General features: G+C 50.5%; 1 protein-coding gene across 4 annotated transcripts; it reads right to left on the bottom strand.

The window, feature by feature from the left end:
* Window positions 1-3,036: 3,036 nt before the first annotated feature.
* IKBKG (inhibitor of nuclear factor kappa B kinase regulatory subunit gamma) lies at window positions 3,037-22,078 on the bottom strand. Of its 4 annotated transcripts, none has more exons than XM_036016748.1 (10): window positions 21,718-22,073; window positions 18,280-18,481; window positions 13,715-13,926; window positions 12,802-12,917; window positions 10,003-10,155; window positions 9,115-9,211; window positions 7,908-8,051; window positions 7,486-7,628; window positions 7,203-7,264; window positions 3,037-6,954 (listed from the first exon to the last, which is right to left on the bottom strand). In XM_036016748.1, exons 2-10 carry the CDS (start codon window positions 18,464-18,466, stop codon window positions 6,818-6,820), a joined length of 1,251 nt encoding a protein of 416 aa, XP_035872641.1. In that variant the 5' UTR covers window positions 18,467-18,481; window positions 21,718-22,073; the 3' UTR covers window positions 3,037-6,817. The 4 variants fall into 4 exon arrangements, 3 of the variants coding, with proteins under 3 accessions (XP_035872641.1, XP_028378093.1, XP_028378091.1); XM_028522292.2 differs by having other exon boundaries at window positions 9,136-9,211; window positions 12,802-12,920; XM_028522290.2 differs by having other exon boundaries at window positions 12,802-12,920; window positions 21,718-22,068.
* Between the last annotated feature and the right edge of the window lie 117 nt (window positions 22,079-22,195).

The following is a 22,195-nucleotide window of genomic DNA, read 5'->3' on the forward strand; positions in this document are numbered from 1 at the left end:
GGTGGAAACCCAGGGGAAGAGAGTCCCGGACAGGTCAGAGCCAGTGCAAAGGCTCTGAGGCAGCACAAGGGCCAGGTAGTTTAGAAAGCGAGAAGAGGCCAGTGTGGCTGAATCAGAATGAGCAAGGGAAAGAGTGGGAGTGCTTAAAACCAGAGAGGAAAGCAGGCCAGATCACATCGGGAGTTTTAGGTCTTCGGCTTTGTGCCTGAGTAAGGGTCCCCTCTGCCGATTTTCTTGAACAGAAGAAGGAAGTGATCTGACTTGTTTCACAGCAACCCAGCAGCATCAGCCGCCCATCTGTCGGGCTACGCAAGTAGACTGATTCTGGGCTTTGCAGGAGACGGAGGGAGAGCCGACTGTAGATCAAGAGCATCAGGCAGACAGGACCCTGGGGATGTGCAGAGGACCCCTGGGTTACTCAGGAGAATGCTGATCAGCACATGTGTGTGAGGAAACTACCCTAGGCCTGAGAAAGGGCCTCCAGAAAGGATTCAAGGGGGCTGTGCTCATTGCTCAAGCTGGAGCTCTGTGAACATCTGTCCCCACCGGCCACAACAGAAGGCTCTCTCTTCTGCAGACGTGAGGGAGGGACCGAGGCGCTCAGAAGGGTGATCCTGGACGCATGAGGACTTACTAGAGCCATTTTACCTTTTGTTTTCCGATTGCTCTGTATGACCGTTGTTTCTTTTCCCTCGTGTTTCTGTCTGTTGTTTGAGTGTAGTGGTTCTCGATGGGATTCTTTTCCCCACCTCCCCTTGTTTGCCAGTTTCGTGTCTCGGCTCTGGATTTTTGTTTTGTGGCTACCATGAGATCTGTATAAAGTGTCTCCTGGACACAATAGTCCCCTTTCTCCTCCTTGCTCTTTCTCTTCCTTTGCCTGGACCAGGTGAGCCCTTTCCCCCTCCTCTTGTATGCTTCCGTTATCACAAAGGATCCCTTTTCACGTTGTGCACCCATTACCATGTGCAGTAGTTATAGTTAATTTTCACATCTTTTGCCCTTTAACCACTGTTATAATTCAGTGTCTGATACCCTGTTCTGAGGTAACGTTGCGATTTCCTGCTTCCGACTGCCATCTTACTCACAGTTCTGTGTATTTTGTCTGTTTGTTGTAGGTGCAAGAGCTCCTTTCCGCATGTCTTTCACTGCAGGGCTGGTATAACAAATTCCCACAGCTTTTGTTTGTCTGGGAATGCCTTCATTTCGTTTTCATACCTAAAGGGTAACTTTGCTGGTTTCTCTCTTTCAATATTTGGAATATACCATTCCATTCTTTCCAGCCTTGTAGGGTTTCTACTGAAAACTCTGACGATGACCTGAAGGTGTTTCCCTGGCAGGTTACTGTCTTTTCTCCCTGACTGCCTTGAGAACTCTTTCCGGGTCATTAACTTCTGACAGTTTTCATACAATGTGCCTTGGGGGAGGTCCTTCTGTGTTGAGATATGTAGGTATTCCGTTAGCCTCTTGTATTTGAACGTCCAGCTCCTTCCACAGGTTTGGGAAGTTCTCACTGATTATCCCTCTGAATAGACTCTCTGTTCCCCTCTCCCCCTGCATCCCTCTGGGAAACCCATTCTCCTGATGTTGCTCTTTCCTATGGAGTCAGATAGTTCTCATGGAATTCATTCCTACTTTTAAAATGTTAGTTCTCTTTCCTCTTCCCCCTACCCCCTGAAACATTTCTAGATTTCTGCCTTCAAGCTCGCTAATAATTCTCCCTTCCATGTGGTCTGCTATATTTTCAATGCTTTCTTTTTTTTAATTTTTTAAGATTATTTATTTATTTATTTTTAGAGAGGAAAGGGAGGGAGGGAGGGAGGGAGGGAGGGAGGGAGGGGGAGAGAGAGGGAGAGAGAGAGAGAGAGAGAGAGAGAGAGAGAGAGAGAGAGAGAGCAAACATCAATGTGCGGTTGCTGGGGGTCATGGCCTGCAACCCAGGCATGTGCCCTGACTGGGAATCGAACCTGCGATGCTTGGTTCGCAGCCCGAGCTCAATCCACTGAGCTATGCCAGCCAGGGCTCAATGCTTTCTAATGCTATTTCCGATATGCTTCATCCCATTTGTTGAGTTCCTCAGCTCCACAATTTGTTTGGTTCTCCCTGACAGTTTCAAGCTCTTTGGAGATGCACCCCTTTAGTTTGTTAAGTTTGTTTCTGAGCTCACAGATGTGCCTTTCTGAGTTTTCTCAATCTCATCGAGTTACTTCATAACTGCAATCTTGAATTCTCTGTCATTTCCATGACAGTCTTCCTGACTGAGTTTGCTGTCCAGAGACGTTTTATTCTCTTTTTGCACTGCCATGTTACCTTGCTTATCTTTTTTTTATTTTATTGATTATACTATTACAGCTGTCCCATTTTTTTTCTCTTTTATTCCCCTCCACACTACAGCACCCTTCCCACCAGCATTCCTCCCCCTTAGTACATGTCCATGGGTCATACATATAAATCATTTGGCCTATCCCCTGGCTGGTGTGGCTCAGAGGATTGAGTGCTAGACTGTGAACCAAAAGGTCAACGGTTCGATTCCCAGTCAGGGCACATGCCTGGGTTGCAGGCCAGATCCCCAGTAGGGGGCATGCAAGAGGCAACCACACATTGATGGTTCTCTCCCTTTCTTCCTCCCCCCCTCTCTAAAGGAGAATAAGTACAATCTTTTTAAAAATAAAAATGTTAGTAAAAGTGATTAACTGAACATTGTGCTAGGAAAATATAACTTTTTCAAGAAATAAAAAAAACCTTAGTAGGACTAAATTGAATTTCAAGGAAATTGAATCAGTGGTTTAAAATCTACCATCACCTACATGAAATCCATTAGGTCTAAACAATTTTATCAAGCAAAGAGGAGACATTCCTAATGTTATACAAACTTTTATGTAGAAAAATTATGAGTGCTGCAACAGCTTACTTAATAAAGCATCATATAATTTCATACATAAATACTGATTTGTATGCATAAGAGAAAGGGCCTTTTTTCTTTTGGAAAGTTCAATGACAGTACCATTTTCCCACCCACATGGTAGCAGGGTGGGCATCTGCAGCCTGTACTTTTTTATTGGGGTCACACCTTATACATAACTTTGTCTATTGGTTTTTTCACACCAACATGCTACATAGTGTGTTCCATTATCACAAGATGCTCACAACACTGGCTGTGCAGGTGCATGTGGTTGACATGCAGCTTGTTTTTTCTCTGTGGCTTTTGGTGGCTACAAATGATGGTTCAATGAGCTCCTCTACAGTGCCAAAGTCACTGTGTGTACCTGACTCTTACAGTTAAACAGGTTAAGGACACTTCCTGAGTGCTTGTTCCATCCTGCCACATAGGAGGTGTAGCATTACAGGCCTGTCCCCTGCACCTTGCCAGCGGAGCACCAGAAGTCTTTATTTGCTGCACTTTAAAATTGCTTTTTGTTTTAGTTGGAGTCTGTGTTGTTTTAGTTACTAGCTCAAGAGAAGTGCTTTTTATTGTGCTTATTTTACTGGCCACCTGGATTTCTCTCGAGCATCAAGCAGCTGGTAACACAGATGGCGTGTGTGTGAACGGGGAACAACACAGGTTCCAGCAGGATGTGCTTTCAGCTGTGCATCTCTACCCCCTAGACTCAGCCTGGAAAATCATACGGTCATGGCTAATAACTCAGGCATGCTACTTGCCTCACAGGAAGCATCCCACCACTTGTTCCAGAAACCCAACCTAAGTCAAGTCAGAAAGGAAGTAGAACCCCTCTTTTCTGGGCAAACAGCCTGGTTTAAAATCTTTGGTATGGAGCCCTGACTGGTGTGGCTCGGTTGATTGTCATCCAGCTAAGTGAAAGGCCGTTTGGTTCCCAGTCAGGGGGCACACCTCGGTTGCTGGTCCGGTCCCAGTTGAAGGGTGTGTAGAAGGCAAGTGATTGATGTTTCTCTCACACATTGATGTTTCTCTCCCTCTCTTTAAAAATAAATAAATCAAATCTTTTTAAAATTGTCTGGTGTGGAGTATAGAGTTGGCCCAACAGAAGGAAAGAGACAAAAGACAAGGTTCCAAAGAGCAGCATCTCCCAGCCACTGCCCAGTGCCATGTGTGGGCCCGACTCAGGTGGTCCAGGGACTAGGAGGGAAACTGTAAGATTCCCAACTGCTACTGCAGCTGTGTGGCCCATACGGGTACCACCCCATCAGAGCCTGAGGAAAGTTCCCGGGAAGAGAATGTTCACCTGTCTCACTGTTCCTGTATCTCACCTTCTTTCTTTCAACCACCTTCCAGAAGAGGGAGCTGGTAAGAGAAGGGCTTCTATGTGCCTTTGTTCACCCTGTTAGAAGCATGAAGCCCACCACGAGAGCCAGCCAGCAGCCACTACTCAGGGCACAGGTGGTCTAACAGCCCCATCACACTGCAGCCTACCCCCTTCTCCGCCCACATCCGCTGGCTCCAGTAGCAGTGACCAGCTGGAGACGAGATGTCCTAAGAAACAACAGTCTCCACGCCTGCAAGGGCCTGCCCTGCACCAAACTCCAGCTTTCCTTGCCATAAAGCACCATGTGCTTTTGCAGCTCAGTGGCCACCATCAGCCTGGGGAACGTGCCATCTAACACAGCTGCGGGTCCTGAAGACACCTGCCTGCAACTGCACTTGTCCTAATCTGTGGACTCCAAAAGATGCCCCATACTGGGTTGAATGGTGACCCCCTAAAGTATGCACACATCCTGACTTCCAGAACTTGTAAATGTGACCTTATTTGGAAAAACAAATTTATGGATATATCCACAAACTTATTTGTGGATATAATGAAGATAAGGATCTTGAGGTGAGATCCTCCTGGATGGCAGAGGTGAGTCCTAAATCCAATGACTTGTGTCCTCGTAAGAGACAGAAGAGAAGACATGGTCAGCCTAGGAGAAGAGGCCATGTAACCATGGAGGCAGAGAGTGCAGTGACACATCTACCAGCCAAAGAACACTAAGGGCTGCCACCAGAAGCTGGCAGGGTAGCCTGGAACTGATTCTTCAGAAGCAACCAACCCCGCCCACAACTGGATTTCAGACTTCTGGCCTCTGAAACTGGTAAAAAAATGAATTCCTGGTGTTTCAAGCCACTGAGTTTGTGGTCATTTTTTACAGCAGCCATGGGAAACTAATACATCCTCAAAAACCTAAAAGTGCTCTTGAGAAAACTGAGGTATTAGGATTGAAATGTAGCACCCATGGGTGGAGAACCAGGCTGCATCTTTAATTTTTCCCTGAAGCACAATCTGCATTTAGACATCTGGGCTTCAGGAAATGGGAGTCAGTCCTAGCCCCGGAGAGACCAAGAAACCTCTTAGTCCAGGCTTGTTTTCAGAAGGAGCTGCTGGCCGTCTTCCAGCATGAGACTTAAGCCCTACTTCTAGTCAGCCCTCTCACTGCCAAGCAGCAGACAACCATGTGAGAAGGCCCAGGGATAGATTAGCAACATCCCATTCCTACACAGGGGAGCTTGCAGGAAGGCAGGATCGAGGGCCAGGGCACCAAGGAGTAAATGATGTGTATTCTTCCTCCATTTCCACTGTCCTTTTTTTTTTTTTAAACAATGTTACAGGGTAAATGCCTATGGCTTTGACATCCTAGGAAATATTCAGAATCTTGCAAAACAACAAGCAAGAGTCCTCTGGTATTTGTAATCTGCCAGTGATTGCCAAGTGGCTTTCGTTTGCAAAGCCAGGGCGTATAGGACTGATGCAAGGAACAGCGTCCCAAACTTCTAGAATGTGATGAAACGTGGCCACTGCCACTCAGGCCAGAGGGCAATGCTCTCGGGGAGAACAACAGCATGCTTCAGTGCTGGGGAAAGGAAAGGTAAAGTGTACCTGTGAAGAGCATTCCCCGTCAGACCATGAGGTGGCTGCAACTCCAAACCCAAAGCAGTGGAGGAAAAGCGGATAAACGTGACTACACAAAGATGACAAACTTCAAAACATGCTAGTGCAAAGTCACAGTAGGGAAAGGTCATCGCAGCTTCCATCACACAGAAAAGCTGATCCCATTAATGACCAAAGAGCTCCTACAAACCAGGGAACAAATGCTAACGGCCTAATAGCAAAATGGGCAAAAAACACAAACAAGCCATTCACGCCAGAATTGAAAAAGAACCCTGAAGCTCTGAAAGATGCTCAAGCTCACTCTTAATAGAGAACTATACACCTGGTGGATGGCAAAAGCCCACAGCTTGATACCCCTCACTGGGGCAAGGCTATGGGGAATGAAGGGAGAGCAGGAAACCACACTGGGGGGCACCAGCACCACCAACCCCATTCGCAGATGCTCAGTGCGGCCGCTTGCTTCTAAGAATCCAACCCAAAGACACACATGATTGATGCACATGGGTTTTCACTGAGGTGTTTTTTATGGCAATAAAATGACTGACAACCCAAACGCCATGGTGCAGCCTCCCAGCGGAAGAGCACACAGCCCTCGAGTGCACCAGCACCACCATGTGCTGGACCTGGGCCGAAAGGAAGGCCCCCTGCCATCTCAAGCTGTGAAGCAGTTCTGAGAGCCCCAGCCTTGATTCTTGACTTCCCCAGTTGAGGTGGAAGAAGAGGGAGCCCTGGAGGCAAGTGGTTCAAGCAGACAGAACGAACAGAAAGAGCAGCATATCGGGCCTAGCTGGGACGCTGTGTACCCTAGAAGAGACCAACCAGCAGATGGCGGAGCTGAAGCAGAACTCCCTGCAGCTAGCTCTTGGGGCTCAAAGAAGTGGCCCGCCGTTTGTCACCTAACCTGTAAGTCAGGACTAGACAGGCAGGAGAAGAAAGCACAAACTGCACTGTCCTGGGCTGTTCATCGGCGGGCGGCCCTACTGAATGCACTCCATGACATGTATCTGCAGGGTGTCGATATCAGGAGCCTGATACTGGCACTTGGGACAACAGTAGTCAGGTGGATCCTCTGGGGGGCTTCTCCTCTGGGGGGGCAAGGGAAAGGACTGGTGAGCTGCGGAAAAAGAACAGGCACTGGTTATAGCACAAACTGCAGGGAGGGGAGGAGAGAGAAAGTACTGAGACTTAATGGGACCATCCATCAGATCCAACTACCAGGGTCACCACCACCTTCCCTTTAGCAACTCCCCTGGGTGGGGGGTACCAATAAGGAGGGGCAGCCAACACAAACACCCACCGCCTAGGCTCCATGGGCTGCCAGCACCTTGCCCTCCCGTACCCTTCCTCCTGCAGCTCACTCACCTGGGGCAGGGGCCAAGGGGGGCTGGGAGACCTCTACGTGCCGCTTCCTCATATCTTCAATCCTTTGAGAAGAGAAAGCATCCAATCAGTAAACGCAAGCCAAGCTCCAAATGGCACACAAAGCTGACAGGAGGACAAGGGTGATAGGCAGGGAGAGAAAGGGCCAGCTCACCCCACCTGGACAAGCCAGAAGCACTCAGTCTCTCGCAATTACTACTGAAGCCCCGACAGCACCCATCCTCCTTTGCACAAACTGCTCTGAGGCACGTGCTCCAAGGCCTACCTGGCGGACTCCTGACAGCTGGCCTTCAACCTGCTATACTCCCGCTGTAGCTGCTCCAGCTGCTCCTGCAGGAGCTCCTTCTTCTCAGCCAGCTTCTCCCGCGCCTGCCTCTCAGCCTGGAAATCTGCCTTGTAGATATCCGCCTGACAAAGCCAAGAGAGGGGATCATGACCCCCCCATCAGACATTCATTGGACACTCCGTGCTGGGCACCAGGGGGCAAGGCAGAGCCCACTCCCACCTCCCACAGCCCATGGCACAGACAGAGTCACTCCAAGTATACTGAGAGGTCAAGGACCAGTGCAAGGGGCTCGAAGAGCTTCCAAGAAGCCACTGCAAAATGACACCAGAGGCATGCCAGGTCCCAGCACCAGTGGGCCTGGTCTACTCGCCCACATGCAAACCACAGAGCAGAGCCCTCACCTGGGCCTTCAGCACCGGAACGGTCTCCATCACAATCTTGTGCTGCTCAGCCTCCTCTTTCAGCTTGTCAATCACTTCCTGTTTAGCCACCAGGGCCTCCTCAGCCTGCTGGAGCTGCTGCCTGAGATCTTCCAGCTGCATTCCCTAGGGATAGGCGAGGGGAGCTGACGAAGCTGGAGCTGGCCCAGGGCTGCAGTCGTGCTAGCCCCAGGCTGGCTGCTACTTCAGATGAGAAAAACCAAGAGAAAAAAAAATCGGACCCAGCTGGCCCACCAACCACAGATATCAGTGTGTGTAGGGCACAGGAAAGGTGGAGGCCTAAGAGGGGACTTCTGAGGTTATCTGGCACAACCTCCCACCCAGGCTGACATTCCCTTCCCAGAATCCCCAGCTGACAGCCCTCCTCCAACCCTTCAGAGGACAGGGGCCACACTCCCTCCTGAGGCCATCCACTCCACACTGACCTGGTCTAAAAACTAACACTTCACCACACGCCCACTGAGCCAAAACCCATCATCAGTCCTCCCACTCTGCCACCTAGTCAGGGGCCTGCCGTTTCCTCACAAACACACTCACACACAGACACAACAGTCAGGCACACACACAGGTGCAGTCACAGTACAAATACATGGGCACACAAACAGCTGCACACACAGACACATGTGCAGATAGATACCTGCATAGATGCACTCCCACAGACACACAGATGCACGCGCACATACCACCCAGCCTTCCCTCTGAAGATCAAATGGCCAGTTTTGTAATTAACTCTTCCTATATAACCAGTTTCAGGCTGTACCCTTCAAAGCCTCCTCTGGGTATGTTCGTATTTCACGAGCTCCTTCTTAAATTGTGATTGCTGGAAACTGAACCCAGTACAGGCCTAATAAGGACAAACTACAAAAGGGTTCCCAGTGGACTTTAACACTGGAGTAGAAGCATTCCTGAGGAAATCCGAGCCAGGAGCCAAGTGGTGATGGGTAGCTAAAGGACCCAGCACAGGCAGCTAGCAGCACAGCCCACGTGTTCCCATGCCCCATGGCTGGCCCTAAGCCATCACACTGCAGCCTTGACCAAACTCTAGGACAAGTCGAGTATCCCTCCCCAAAGCCAATTATCCACAAATCTGGGAGAGCAGGCCCCATGGGAGAGGAACTAAGGTCAGTTCAGTCCTAGGTAGTCCCAGGGAAGTCCCTGCCATACTCACTCGGTTGCGTTCGCTGTTCGCCATGCTGTTCTTGATGTGGTTGTCATAGTCTTGGAAGAGCTGGTGATAGGCTACCTGTAGCTGGGCCAGCTTCCGCCTAAGAAAAAGGAGCTTTTGCTGGAGAAACCACCTTGTCTTGGTCCAGCCATAGCTTCTCCTACTTCCAACTCCACCCTCTTTCTTCCCTCCACAAATCTGAATGGGGCTCCCAGGGCACATTTGTGCCCTAAAGGCCATCAGCCCTGAGGCATGCTTGGCTAAATAGTTAATATCATTTTCCTTAAAACAAGTATTTGTTAGAGTATAAAAATAAATGTTTATAATAAAATAGAACTGTCCTGCATACTTTAAAAAAGTCAACTTCAGCCCTGGCTGGTGTGGCTCTGTGGATTGAGCGCCAGCCCGTGAACCAAAAGGTTGCTGGTTCAATTCCCAGTCAGGGCACGTGCCTGGGTTGTGAGCCAAGTCCCCATTTGAGGGCAAGCGAGAGAGGCAATGAATGTGTCTCTCCCTCTCCCTCCCTTCACCTATCTCTAAAAATAAATAAAAAAATAAAATCTTTAAAAGAAAAAAAAAGTCAACTTCAAGAAAAACATAGGCAGGCAGGACTATTCTAGATTAAAGGATACTCAAAAGGTATGCCAGCAAAAAGAATGAAGGATCCTGGACCAGATGCTGTTAACACATGAGCCAAATGGTGGAGTGTGAATAGGGACTGGAAAATGGAGAATGTTACCGTATCAAAGATGAAATCATTTGGGTGTGATAACGGTAAGGCACCAAACCCAGCCCTCAGCCACAGAGTCCCTAGAAGGGCTTCCCCCAAAAGCCAGAAAGCCACCAACAGCTGTCTGGTCTCCATCCCTCCCATATTGAATGCCCACTCACTTCTCCTCTGAGGCAGCCTGGCGCTCCATGCGCAGGGCAGCCTCCATACTCTGGTTCTGCATGCGCAGCTGATCCACCTGCACACTGTGCTGCTGCTGCAGTGCCTCCCGCTCGCTCTCCAGCTGCCGGGCCTGCTCGCTGGCTGCCCGGGCCCTGGCATGGAGGAACAAGGAAGTCACAGTAGGGCCCCAGCAGGAGCAAGGGTGCTTGCAGCACCCCTGCTGTGCTGAGGACTGCCAGCAGAAGGAAGCTGGGAGACAGTGAACTAGAAGCTCTGCAGTCTTCGGGGAGAGGACAGGCACTGGGAGCAGGGCACAGGGAGGAGTCAGAGTTCAGAATATCCTGTCAATGCTGAGCCAGCACAGCATGAGAAGGGCAGGCACTGTCACTGGACACAGGGACAACTGCAGGGCACCAGGTTAGCGGCAACACATTTGTATCAATGCAGGGCCTGGCCAACAACCAGATGCAGGTGGCAAGGAGACCTGGGGCTCAAGTTCAGATTTATGACATCCATGTGAAAGCCCCTTCAAAGGTAAAGGAGGTAATCCCAGAAGATGTGATGGGGCCAGGGCAGAGGAGCCCCTCGGAACTACCCGTTAGGTTCTAACAGGTGGGTGCTGGGGGCCCTGGCCAGAGCAATCTCAGTGGAAGGGTCAGGTGCGATTGGCAGGAGAGGAAGTAGAGGCAGCCAGCAAAAACAGGCCTTTCTAGAAGGTCAGGGGAGGGGTAAGGTAAGAAATGAGGTGGGGCTGCTAGAGGGAGAGGCAGGGTCAGTGCACTCGAGCAATGCTTCCCCCCGCCCCAGTTGCTGTTCTAGCAATGGCAAGGAGGTGGCCGGCCCACCTCAGTGGCTCATTTGGAGATACAAACACCCACACCTGTAAGAACAGCCTCCCACCTACCTGCCTGAGAGACGCAACAGCCTTGGCAGGGAATTCCTCTTTCCTTCTATACTCCCACTATAACAGCTCATCTCTTCTCCCCTGGGTCCCCCCACAGCCCCCAGTCTTCTAATCCAGGCCTCATATGCCCCATGGCCCCCAGTCTCCCATCTCCACACTCGTATTTCCTAAACCTCCAGTTCCAGGTTCCAGTCATGTCATCCCACTACCCTGAGGCCTTCCACAGTTCCCACAGCAAGGCGATGGTGGATGGTTCTGGGTGGGAGGAGGTTAGTGGGGGTTGTCACTGGTCTGGTTTTCTACATCTGTCCAAGTATGTTGAACCCACATTTCCCTCTGTGATCGGATAAAACCTAGGTGCAGCTGCCATCATCACCAGATGGAATGCTGCCTGCCAGGGGCCCTGGAGACGGGGGAGGATCGTTCCAACGTGACAATCCAGAGACTCATAGGGCAGGCGTGCGTGCGAAGTTCGAGGCTGTGCAAACGGCCACATTGAATGATCTGAGAGACACAAGCAAGGTATTGTGTCCTGAGCAGTCCAGCTCAGCGTTTATATGCTCAGCTACATCAGGGAGGGGCAGGAACAGAGACTGCCCAAGAGCCTATAGCTGCCAGAGTAAATGCCCCTGTGGAGTGCTTAACTGACCCAAGTCAGCTGTGAAACTGCACTGACAACATAAATCCTCCAGCAGCTTCTATAATGTGCACAGAAAAAAGGCAAGAAAAGCCGCAAACTCTCCTCAAAACAACACGTGACTTTAGAAACACAGAGGTACAGAAGAGTATATAGGAGAAAGCAGCAGAATGCCGTGAGCAAGAAACAGTGAGGCTGAGCCTTTCCTCACGGCCTGATTTCCAGATGGAAGCATCTTCACACTGTCTTCCATATCACTCTGATGATGGGTGGGGAAAACTCCTGACTGCTCCTCAACCCTCTTTCAGGAAAGTGCCCCCGACACACCTAATGCACCCTGATCCCCTACTGCACTGGGGAAGCTGGGGCCACCCCTGTCAGCAGGACATCCTCCTGCAGGGCAGCAGCTGGATGGCATGGGAACCAAAGAAACAGCCGTGCCCGTTGATGCAATGGCTTCACTTGTGGGAACCCTTCTTTGCAGAAAAGAACAACTGGCAGGCCTGAGGTGACCAGCTTCAGAAGGGCCACTTGCAACACTGGCCCTCAGGTGGTGGGCACATGGGCCGTGAGCCGGTGCACGTCCCCTGGGTCGATGTGACAATTTCCCTACTGATAATGGTGGTCCCTGCGCCTGGACTATTTGCACAATAGGGTGGGTTACGTGGAGCACCTGCTCTCCTTTGGGAGTGGGGCATTTGGTATGGCACAGGGGGCCCACGTGACCAGCCCCCAATAAAACCTGGGGCGCTGGGTCTCAGGTGGGTTGGTTCTCTGGGTCTGCAGTGACACATTTTTCACTGTTGAAGAGGGAGAGTACTTGGCAGGCCCCTCATGGGATTGAGGGGGAGAGGAAGCCTGAGGCCTGGGGTTCTCCACCCCTGACCTGTGTCCTCTGTCCTTGAGGGTCCTGAGGGTACCCTTCCCAGTAATAAATCTCAGCCATGAAGGCACTGGGAGTACTTCCAGAGACTCTGTGGATCTCAGGTATGCACCTGTGCCCCCACAAATGCCACATAAGGAAATAATTCAAACTCCAGCAAAAAGTCAGAGAGCCCAGAAGTGCTGCTGGGATCCAGGTCCCAGATACCCAGTTCACAGCTCGGCTACATACCTGCCCCAGTGCCCCACGCACTCGCTCATCAAGTCCTCCAGGCTGTCCTCCCACAGAGGGACCCCTGGAGGCTCCCAAACTGCCTCGTTATTCTCAAGCACCCTGCCAGTGGCCTCCCTGGTGGGCTTTCCCTCCCCACTCACCTGCCCTCCAGAGCCTGCCGATCCTTGGTGGCAGCCTCCAAGCGACTCTGGCTCTCCTGGAGCTCCCCCAGCAAGGATGTCACCTGGGCTTTCACCGAGGCCTTGTCCTCAGCCATCTGCTACATGAACAAAAAAAGCCACTTCCTGTCAGCAATGCTTTCTCACCAGCTGCCCACTCCAGGGGACCCCAAACCCTAGGGCAGCCTGCGAGCACTAAGATGTGTCACCTTGAAGGCTTCTCCCCTGCCCTTGGCGCCCCTGCTCACTTCACCTCTCACCTCCAGGAGTCTGCTGACCCCAGCAAGGCGACTGAGACAGTGGAGAGGGGTTAGTCCCCTAAGCCCACATTCCCAAGCCCCTCTTCATCTCTACAGACAGAGAATGATGAGACCCAGGGACACCAGAGCGCAGAGGGACCTCAAGTCTCATAAGGCTGATGACCAGGTCGTGAGGGCAGAGCCCCACAGGAGTCTCTCAGCCTCTCTGAGACTTTGTGTCAAGGGAGGCAAGACACAAAGACAGCGACAAAAGTACATGCTCCCTTCCACAGGCCCAGGGTCACTAAAAGGTAAGATGGACTGTCACTGTTTCCAGAAGACCTCCACCAGCAACAAAATTCAAGAGCTATCCAAACTCTCCACTGTCTGGCCGCCCTCATCACACTGTCTGAACCCAGGTCCTCTGTGGCCTCAGGCTACTGCAGCCCAGGGTTGAGACTCAGTCGTCCCCTCCCCGACCGCTCCGCAGTAATCCCTCTGTAGTAACCACCACTCCTGAGGTTGTTCTGGGAGACCTCTCTGGAAACGATGACATCTCTGTGGGTTTTCAGAATGCATATGGCTGGTGACACAGGTGGCCAGAGCCCCTAGCTCTCCCACACCTGGGAAAGGGCCTGCCCTGTCCCCTTGGCTACCTGTTGGCATCTCTTTAGGTGCTCCACCTCCTGCAGGGCCTGCTCCCTCTGCCTCTTCAGGTCAAACTTCTCCAGATTCAGTCTCTCCACCAGTTTCCTGGCCTCCTGGAATTTCTGTACAAGGAACTCCTTCTCCTCCCTCTGGCTGCCTTGAAAACGCTGCAGCTCCTCACAGCATTCTCTCAGCATCTGGTTACTCTGCCGGATGGCATCTGGTAGCAGAGGAAATGGCAGAGGGGAGGTAAGGCCTGGCCACTGGCCTGCCAGCCTCTCCCTGGGCCTGTCGAGGCGCCTTCCCCATAAAACCATGCTGCCTCTCACACGGAGAGAAGGCTTCAAAACACTTTTATTTTATGAAACACTTTCAAAGTCAATTATGCTAATGATATGCCCCTAGATTTCTCCAACAAAATACTGAACACATTGGCTTCACTCAGAAGTGTGTCCCAAATGTCACTTTATTTGTAAGTGATTCCTGGAACTCATTTGTATTCTGGTGGTAGTTACAGGCATGCCTGCCCTAGGGTGCGCAGTCGGTCACTGTCTTTGGGATCGGTAGGTCCTGACCCACCTGCACACTCAGGGGATGACCACTAGGGCAAACTTCCCTGTGACCCTGCTGGCTGCAGCCTGGGAGGGCCAGAGGGCTTGAAGTGGACCAGTTACTCACCTCTCTGAGACTCACCGTCCTCATCTGCAGATTCAGCGGGGACAATTGTACCCATCTGACAGGATGAGGAGGGTTAAATGAAAGAGCAGACAAAGTACCTGGTGCACAACACAAATCCAAGAAACAACCAGTCCCGCTCTCACCACGCTGAAGGATGGGCATTTGTAAATGCCACACACTCAGCAGAGGCCATGGAAAGGCGACCCACACACCCGGGGGACACCCCAAGCAGCAGCAGACCATCAGGGGTGACAAAACTAATCAGTGATGTGCAAAGGTTCTAGCAACTACAGAGCTATAGAAAATGGGGGCAGGCAGTAGCTTTGTGTCACCCACCCTCTGGCCAAAACCCTTGACTACCTAACTAGCTCCTGCTGATGGAATATTTCTTTCACTGGAACTTCAGGGGCTTCTGAGCCTGGCTCCAAAGCTACCTTCTGCACTCTACTGTCCCTGTGTGACTCGTCCCCTGCAGAAACTCAAAGCCCTCCTGCCCTAGGTACACTATTCCCGCACCAACCTCCGCCTGTTACAGGCCTGCCCAGCCCCTGTCCAAGGCTCAGCTCAGGTACAATTTATTTTTCCATTGAGGTAAAATGCACAGAACATCAAAGTCATTGTTTTAACTATTGGGATTATTTTTAAAAAAGAAGAAGGTAAAAAACTCATGAACACGGACAACAGTGTAGAGATTGCCAGAGAGAGGGAAGTGGGAGGGTAGAGGAGGGTATAGGGGAGATAAATGGTGATGGAGGGAGACTTGACTTGGAGTGATGAACACACAGTACAGTGTACATATGATGTTTTATGGAATTGGGCACCTGAAAGCTGTATAATTTTGTTAACCAGTATCACTCAAATAAATTCAATAACAAGGGGAAAAGTCTATTTTAAAGTATAGCTGACCCTTGACCAACATGGGTTTGAACTGCTCAGGTCCACTTATATCTGGATATTTTTCAATAAACATAAAGTAGGCCCTCAGCATCCCTGGGTTTCGCATCCGAAGATTCAACCAATCTCAGACTGAAATGGTGTTTTTCATCCATGGCTGGGAAAACATGGATGTGCAGGGCCTACTGTATGCAGTAGTCCCCACCTTTTTATTTTATTTTGTTTAAGATTTTTGTTTAATGTTTAGAGAGAGGGGAAAGGAGGGAGAAAGAGAGGGAGAGAAACATCAATGTGCGGTTGCCTCTCACACACCCCCAACTGGGGACCTGGCCCGCAACCAGGCTTGTGTCCTGACTGGGAATAGAGCCAGCAACCTTTTGGATTGTAGGCCAGTGCTCAATTCACTGAGCCACACCAGCCAGGGCCTCCGCCTTTTTATATAAGGGAATTGAGCATCCGTAGATTTTAGCATGGGGTTGGGGAGGAGTCCTGGACTCAACCTCTTGTGGGTACTGAGAGAGCACTACAGTTAAGTTTTCGGTGAATCAAGTTATATAAAGATATTCAACTGTGTGGGGGTCAGTGCCCCTGATTCCCATGTTGTTAAAGGGTAAACTATATATAGTCATTCAACGGTTTTAATGTATTCACAAAGCTGTGAACCCATCACGTCTAACTAGTTCCAGAACATCTGCATCACTCCTAAAAGAAACCCCATACCTACCAGCAGTCACTTCCCCAGTGTCCCCAGCCCCTCATCTGTTTCCCCAGCCCCTCATCTGGTGGCAACCACTCATCTGTTTCTCTGGACTCACCTCTCCTGGACATGTCACATAAATGGACTCTGACACTAGGTACATGCAAGTTCTTCCATACAATTTCCCCCAACACATTCCAATCAAAGTCTATGTCCTGCCTTCTGCCCCCTCCTCCACAGATACAATCATGAACATCAAGGGGGAGAGACACCTTCAAGACCTCAGGGGTTTGGCCCAGGGCCTGACACACAGCACCTATTTAGCAGAAACCCATGTAGCCAACCCACTGCATAAGGGTGGGTCAGGTAGCACAGGTGAAAGCCATGCAGCCACAAGGCCTCCACCTGCCACTGGAGCCTAAGCTCCCTGTGAGGGAACCAGAGGTGCCACAGTCCTTGCACTGGGGGCTTACCACACTCTCACTTGAGTCCCCCTTGCCAGAGTGCTCTCCTGAGGGCAAGCAGAGGACATGCACATAGCTGTGGAGGATGAGCTGTCTTCCCATCCCCAACCTGGCTGTCAACTCCATGTGGCCCCAACAGAGCAAGACAGTTGACAACCTCTGGGAACACTGTTGGTGATCATAACTGGAGGGGTGCTACTAGCAACTAGTGGGTGAAGGCCAGAAACGCTGCTCAATACCCTGCAATGCCCAGATATCACTGGATGTCTGAGCACTGAGGTGGAGAACTCAGCCCTAAGGGCAGGCGGGTCTTGTTGGCTCTCTGTGCTCCAAACAGGGCTGTCTCCAAAGCAGGCCAGGCATCCAGGAGACCAACCAGCCTCTTGGGGGCAAGCTGACTGCACTGGACCCCTTCCATCCTGGAAGGAAAGACAATTAATTTCTCTTGACAGGAAAAAGAGATATATTCCAGGCACAGGTTTGGCACTCTGACTGCAGGGCCTCAGCTAGATCAGTCTCTGAGGCTGACAGAGCATATGACTTGCCAGCACAGGGCCCCACATAACATCCCATCACACCAGGGGACACACTATCCAGCAAAAGAGGTGGAGTAGTGGCCTTATGCCTATGACCTCCACTGGTTGTGTCACATGCCAACTCACCAGTCCACTACAATAGTGGACAGCTGACTGAAGACAACAGAGACACTGGTCTGGAGGCAATTTACACAAGCATGAGGCGCCACCCTCCAGGACATGGTGTACATAGGGGCTGTGACCTTTACAAGCCCTAAGTTCCCAGCATGAACCAAGGGATAAAGCAAAAGGGGCTGCATACCCCATCACTGCCCATGGCCCACCTGGGAGTCTGTGCGCTCCTCCCTACAGCTCTGGGCTCAGCAGGTTAGACGGTCCCCACAGCAGAAACACAAGAGTCTCTTTGAATTAGAAGCTAGGGGTGCCCCCTGGGCACCTGGGGCTACTCATAAGTATTGAAGGAGTGGCAGGCCAGATTTGGAGCCCCAAGGGCATGACCATGAGGAGGGCCCCACTGTCACACGGGAGAGGGAGGGGATGTACAGCACCCAAGGACAGCCATGTCACCTGAGGGGCACAGTACCACAGCCACTGGGACCTGGAAAAGCTGCTCCTGATCCAGGTGAGGACAGTGAGTGAGTGGGGGCTGTGATGGAGACAGGGATGGGATGGCCAGAAAGAAACTCGACTACCAGCTGCTGGCTAGGAAGGGGCTGCTGAAAGAAGTCCCTTTAGCTGAGGGCTCTTCACAAAGCTGCTAGGCACCTAGCCCAGGGTTGGGAGCCAAAGACTCCTCCCTTTCTCAAATCAGCCCACAAGCCCTTCCCAGGCAGGCCACTCCCCCTCTTAGGAGACCCAAACCAAGTCTCGCTCCTTCCCAGGATAGTTAGCCCTTAATGACTAATCAGTATGGAACTATAAAGGCCTGGCCATGTTGGCCCAACTTGGGGCACTTCGGAAGGGTCATTCCAGCTCCCTGTAGGGTCAGCCTGCACCGCAGCCCAGCTCTCCCTCTGTCCACCCGTTTCTTTCCTGTCCTTCCCTTCTCTTCCCCAGTTTTGGTCCTCAAAGCACTCAGAGCACAAGAAACTTCCTGCACATTATTCTCCATCTAACAATATGCTTCCAGGGAACCCCACCTAAAACAAAGGAGGGTAGCTGAGCTTAAACCACTAGCTGGCTCTGAGATGCGCCCGTCCCCCAAACCCAGTAAACACAGAGGCACAGGTGAGAAGAGTAAGCCTTCCCCCCAGCACAACTGGGTGCCCTGACTTTTTACTCCACACCCCCTCTGTCCTCCTCACCTCGGAGCTCTTGATTCTCTTCCAGATAGCGCTGGAAGGTCTCGGGAGCACCCTGCTCTGAAGGCAGGTGGAGCATGGCCGACTTCCCCAGAGAAGATTCTTCACCCAGCACGTCCTGGTCCCCAGCCGGGCCACTGCTGGGCTGCACCATCTCACAGAGCTGGCTCTTCCAGGGGGGCCTGATCATCCAACAAGTCAAGGTCTGGAAGGAAAAGGCAGTGCAGGTATCACACGAGACCTGTGCAGAACTCTTACCCTGCAGGACAAGGAGCGCAGTCTGTGCAGTGGTTTGGGGGCCACACTTTAAGCAGAATGCCGAGCACTTTGGCAAGTGTAATAGGGTGTTAAATGGGCTTTCTGGTCTAAAAGGTGACACATACTCCCATTCCAAAGGGAGGCGTATGCCCATATGTAGGACTTAGAAAGGCCATGGCTCAGCATTGGTTATAACTCTGTCTAGTGCCTGTTCTGGGCTGTAAGTTGAAATGAAGAATTTCACCAAAGGGAAGAAATCAGAAGAGGATGACTTTTGGAGGGAGGTGTCTGTGTGGTGGGAATCCTACCCCATACACAACATCTCCAAGCAGGAGTGAAGGCTGTTGGCCCCTCACCTAGTGCAGTGGGTTGAATGACTGCCACCAACAAGATATGTCCATGTCCTGACCCTCAGAACCTGTGGGCATGACCTTATTTGGAAGAAGGGTCTTTGCAGATGTAATTAAGTGAAGAATCTTGAGAGATCATCCTAGACTAGGGTGGTCCCTAAATCCAGTGACAGGTGTCCTTATAAGAGATAAAACAGAAGACACTGACAGAGGAAAAGCCATGTGAAGGTGGAGGCAGAGCCTGAAGTGGTGTGGCTACAATCCAAGGAATGCCTGGAGGCACTAGAAGCTGGAAGAAGCAGGAAAGATCCTCCCCTACAGCCTCAGGAGGGAGAAGGGCCCTGCCGATAGTTGATTTCATACTTCTGGCCTTCAGAATTGGAAAAGGATAAATTTCTGTTGTTTTAAGCCACTCGGTTTATGGTCATATTTTACAGCAGCCCTAGGAAATTAATACACTTAGTAAGAGGGGCTTCAAGGAAACTGATCAGAATCTGATAAGTGTTCCCTGGAACTAAGGGGGCCAATGGGGACATCTGGCATCAGACATGTGCTGAGGAATCCCAAAGTAGGAGCTGGGCTCACAGCCTGAGACAGTGAAGCAGAGAGACGCGCTGAGCTGTTCCCATTCTCTTGTGAACTAAAGCAGAGGCAGGCCATGTGTGATAGAACCCACCTGGAGCCTTTTCAAATCCTGCCCAAGACTGACTACCTGGAGTAACAGGCCAATCTCAAATCTCCAGGCCTGAGCAGACGGGCTTTAACACCAGATAAACTTGAACATTTGACTATTCCACTGAACACCCCACTAACCCATCAGCAGTATCTGACCAACCTCTGATCCTTCCCTAAACTTCCAGAACAGCTCACTCTCCTGGTTTTCCCTCTACCTCACTGGCTGCTCCAGTTCAGTCTCTCTCACTGAATCCTTCTTCTTAATCCATCCCTTCATGTTGAGGTGCCCCAGGGCTATGTTCTGGGATCTCTTCTCCTGTCTATCTAATGCCACTCCAGTATTAATTCCATCCAGTGACACAGCTTTAACCCCCACCTTAATGTTTATGATGCCCCAAATCAGACTTCTTTCTTGACTTCCAGACTCACATATCAAACTCAACATGTCCACTTGGAATCTAGTAGTCCTCCCAAAATTAACCTATCTAAAAATGCACTCCTGACAGTTCCCAAAAGCCAGTTCCCTACAGCCTTCCTTATCAGTTGATGGCAAATCCACTCTCCAGTTATCAGGACAAATATCTTAGAGTCCTTCTTGATCCTGTCTCTCACAGCTCACATCTAATACATCAGGAAATGCTATCAACATGTGTCCCTGAATCTACTTGATGACACTAAGCAATTAATGTTAATTATCTTGGGTGTGATAGTGGTATTGTGGTTATGTTTTTTTCAAAGTCCTTTCTTGGAGATGCATACTGAAATACTGATAGATGGTGTCTAAAATTCACTTCAAGATAATGGGGAAACTCCTAGGTGTATACCCAAAAGAAAACACATGTCTATACACAAATGCTCACAGCAGCATTACATAACAGCCAAAGAGTGGAAACAACCCAAATGTCTATCAACTGATGAGTAAACAAAATCTAGTACAGTCACATGCTACAACATGGACAAATCCTGCAAAGCGTATGCTAAGAAAAAGAAACGACTCACAGAAGACTACATATTGTATGACTGCATTATATGAAAAGTACGGAATAAGTAAATACATAAAGACAGAAAGATTAGTGGATGCTTAGAGGTAGGGGAGATGGAGTGATGGGGGTGCTATCCAAAGGGTACAGGGTTTCTTTTTGGAGTGATAAAAATGTTCAGGAATTACTGGTAATGGTTGTAGAACTCTGTGAATACACTAAAAACAGTGAACTGTACTATTTAAATGGGTGAATGTTGTCGTGTGAATTATATCTCAATAAAGCAATTGAAAATAATAACAGAAGATTGCAAAGGGTATAAATTAAACAAAATTAGCCATGAGTTGATAACTGTTGAAGCTGGGATGTGGGTACTTGGGATTTACAATACCGTTCTTCCTACTTTTGTATATTTTTGAAACATTTCATAAGGAAACACTCAAAGCACCATTGTCTCTCACTTGGAGTATTACTGCAATAACCTCCTAATAGGTCACCCTGTTCCTAACCTTAATCACTACATCTGGCCAGAAAAATCAGCCTAAAAAGTAATTCCAATCATGCCCTTCCTCTAATCAGACCTATCATGGCTCCTCATTGCCCTTCGTGTAAAAGCCAAAGTCCCAAGGGCCTACAAGATCCTGTACCATCTGATCCCCCATTGCTTCCTCTCCAAGTACCTCACTCACTCTGCTCCAGCCATAGTGGCCTTCTTGCTGTTCTTTGAACATGCCAGAATGGCCCATTCATCCTCTAGTCACACAAACGGTATGAGGTCAGGTAGACATTAATCGTTTTCGCAAAGTGAACAAATGGAGGCACATGAAATAAGATAGCTGCCAAACTGTATTGGGGCCTTTTTAAACAATTTTAACAACTTCAAATGCAGCCAAGTTTGATGAACAGAAAAAGTCTCCGAACTAGAATCATGCAAGAACTAGGGGTGTGGTCAAACTCCGCGGCAGCAGAGGAGGGACAGGTGGAAACAGTCCCACTAGCCACCAAAGTAACTTGGGTCCTGCATTGGCACCGCCTGGGCCGGGGCTCTAGAAGCGAGAGGTAGAAAAACACGGGGCCCAACAGGAGTAGAAAACCTGGATGTCCGGGGGAACCTAGGAGGCGGCGGAACGCCCACCAATGGTACCCTGTCTTCCTGTCTTCAGGAAAGAGGACCACACCTGTCAGCAGAATCCGTCCTACGTGAGATGGGCCGGAGCAGCGAGCCCCGAGCGATCCTCGGGCGCCGTCGCTCCAAGAAAGTCCCGATTCCGTAGTAGCTCTGCCCTCCTCCCGCGGCTAAAATTCCAACTTCCGGCTTCCGGTGTCTTACTGTGGGACCCGGAGGTAAAACACACAAGCCCCTCCCTAACCCAGAAAGCCAGCAAGAAGTGTGAAGGTGGTTGTTTTAGAAGGAAGCCCGAGCCCGTAAGCCTCGGCCTGCCCACAGGACGCTCCCCAGTGATATCCACCACCCGCTACTTTTCCTGGTGTCAAACGTACCTTCCCCTAGTCTCTCGGGTAGCGACGACCGGCCTACGGTTGCTTGGGTGCCCCGCCCCCTCCAGGGGAGGAGCCACGACAAAGCAATTTAATAGGACTGATTTGACCCCAGCCAGCGACCGGTCCGGACCAGGGGGTGGGGCTGTGCTGTTAACG

This window comes from Phyllostomus discolor, chromosome X, assembly GCF_004126475.2.
Source record: "Phyllostomus discolor isolate MPI-MPIP mPhyDis1 chromosome X, mPhyDis1.pri.v3, whole genome shotgun sequence".
NCBI classification, from domain to species: Eukaryota; Metazoa; Chordata; class Mammalia; order Chiroptera; family Phyllostomidae; genus Phyllostomus; species Phyllostomus discolor.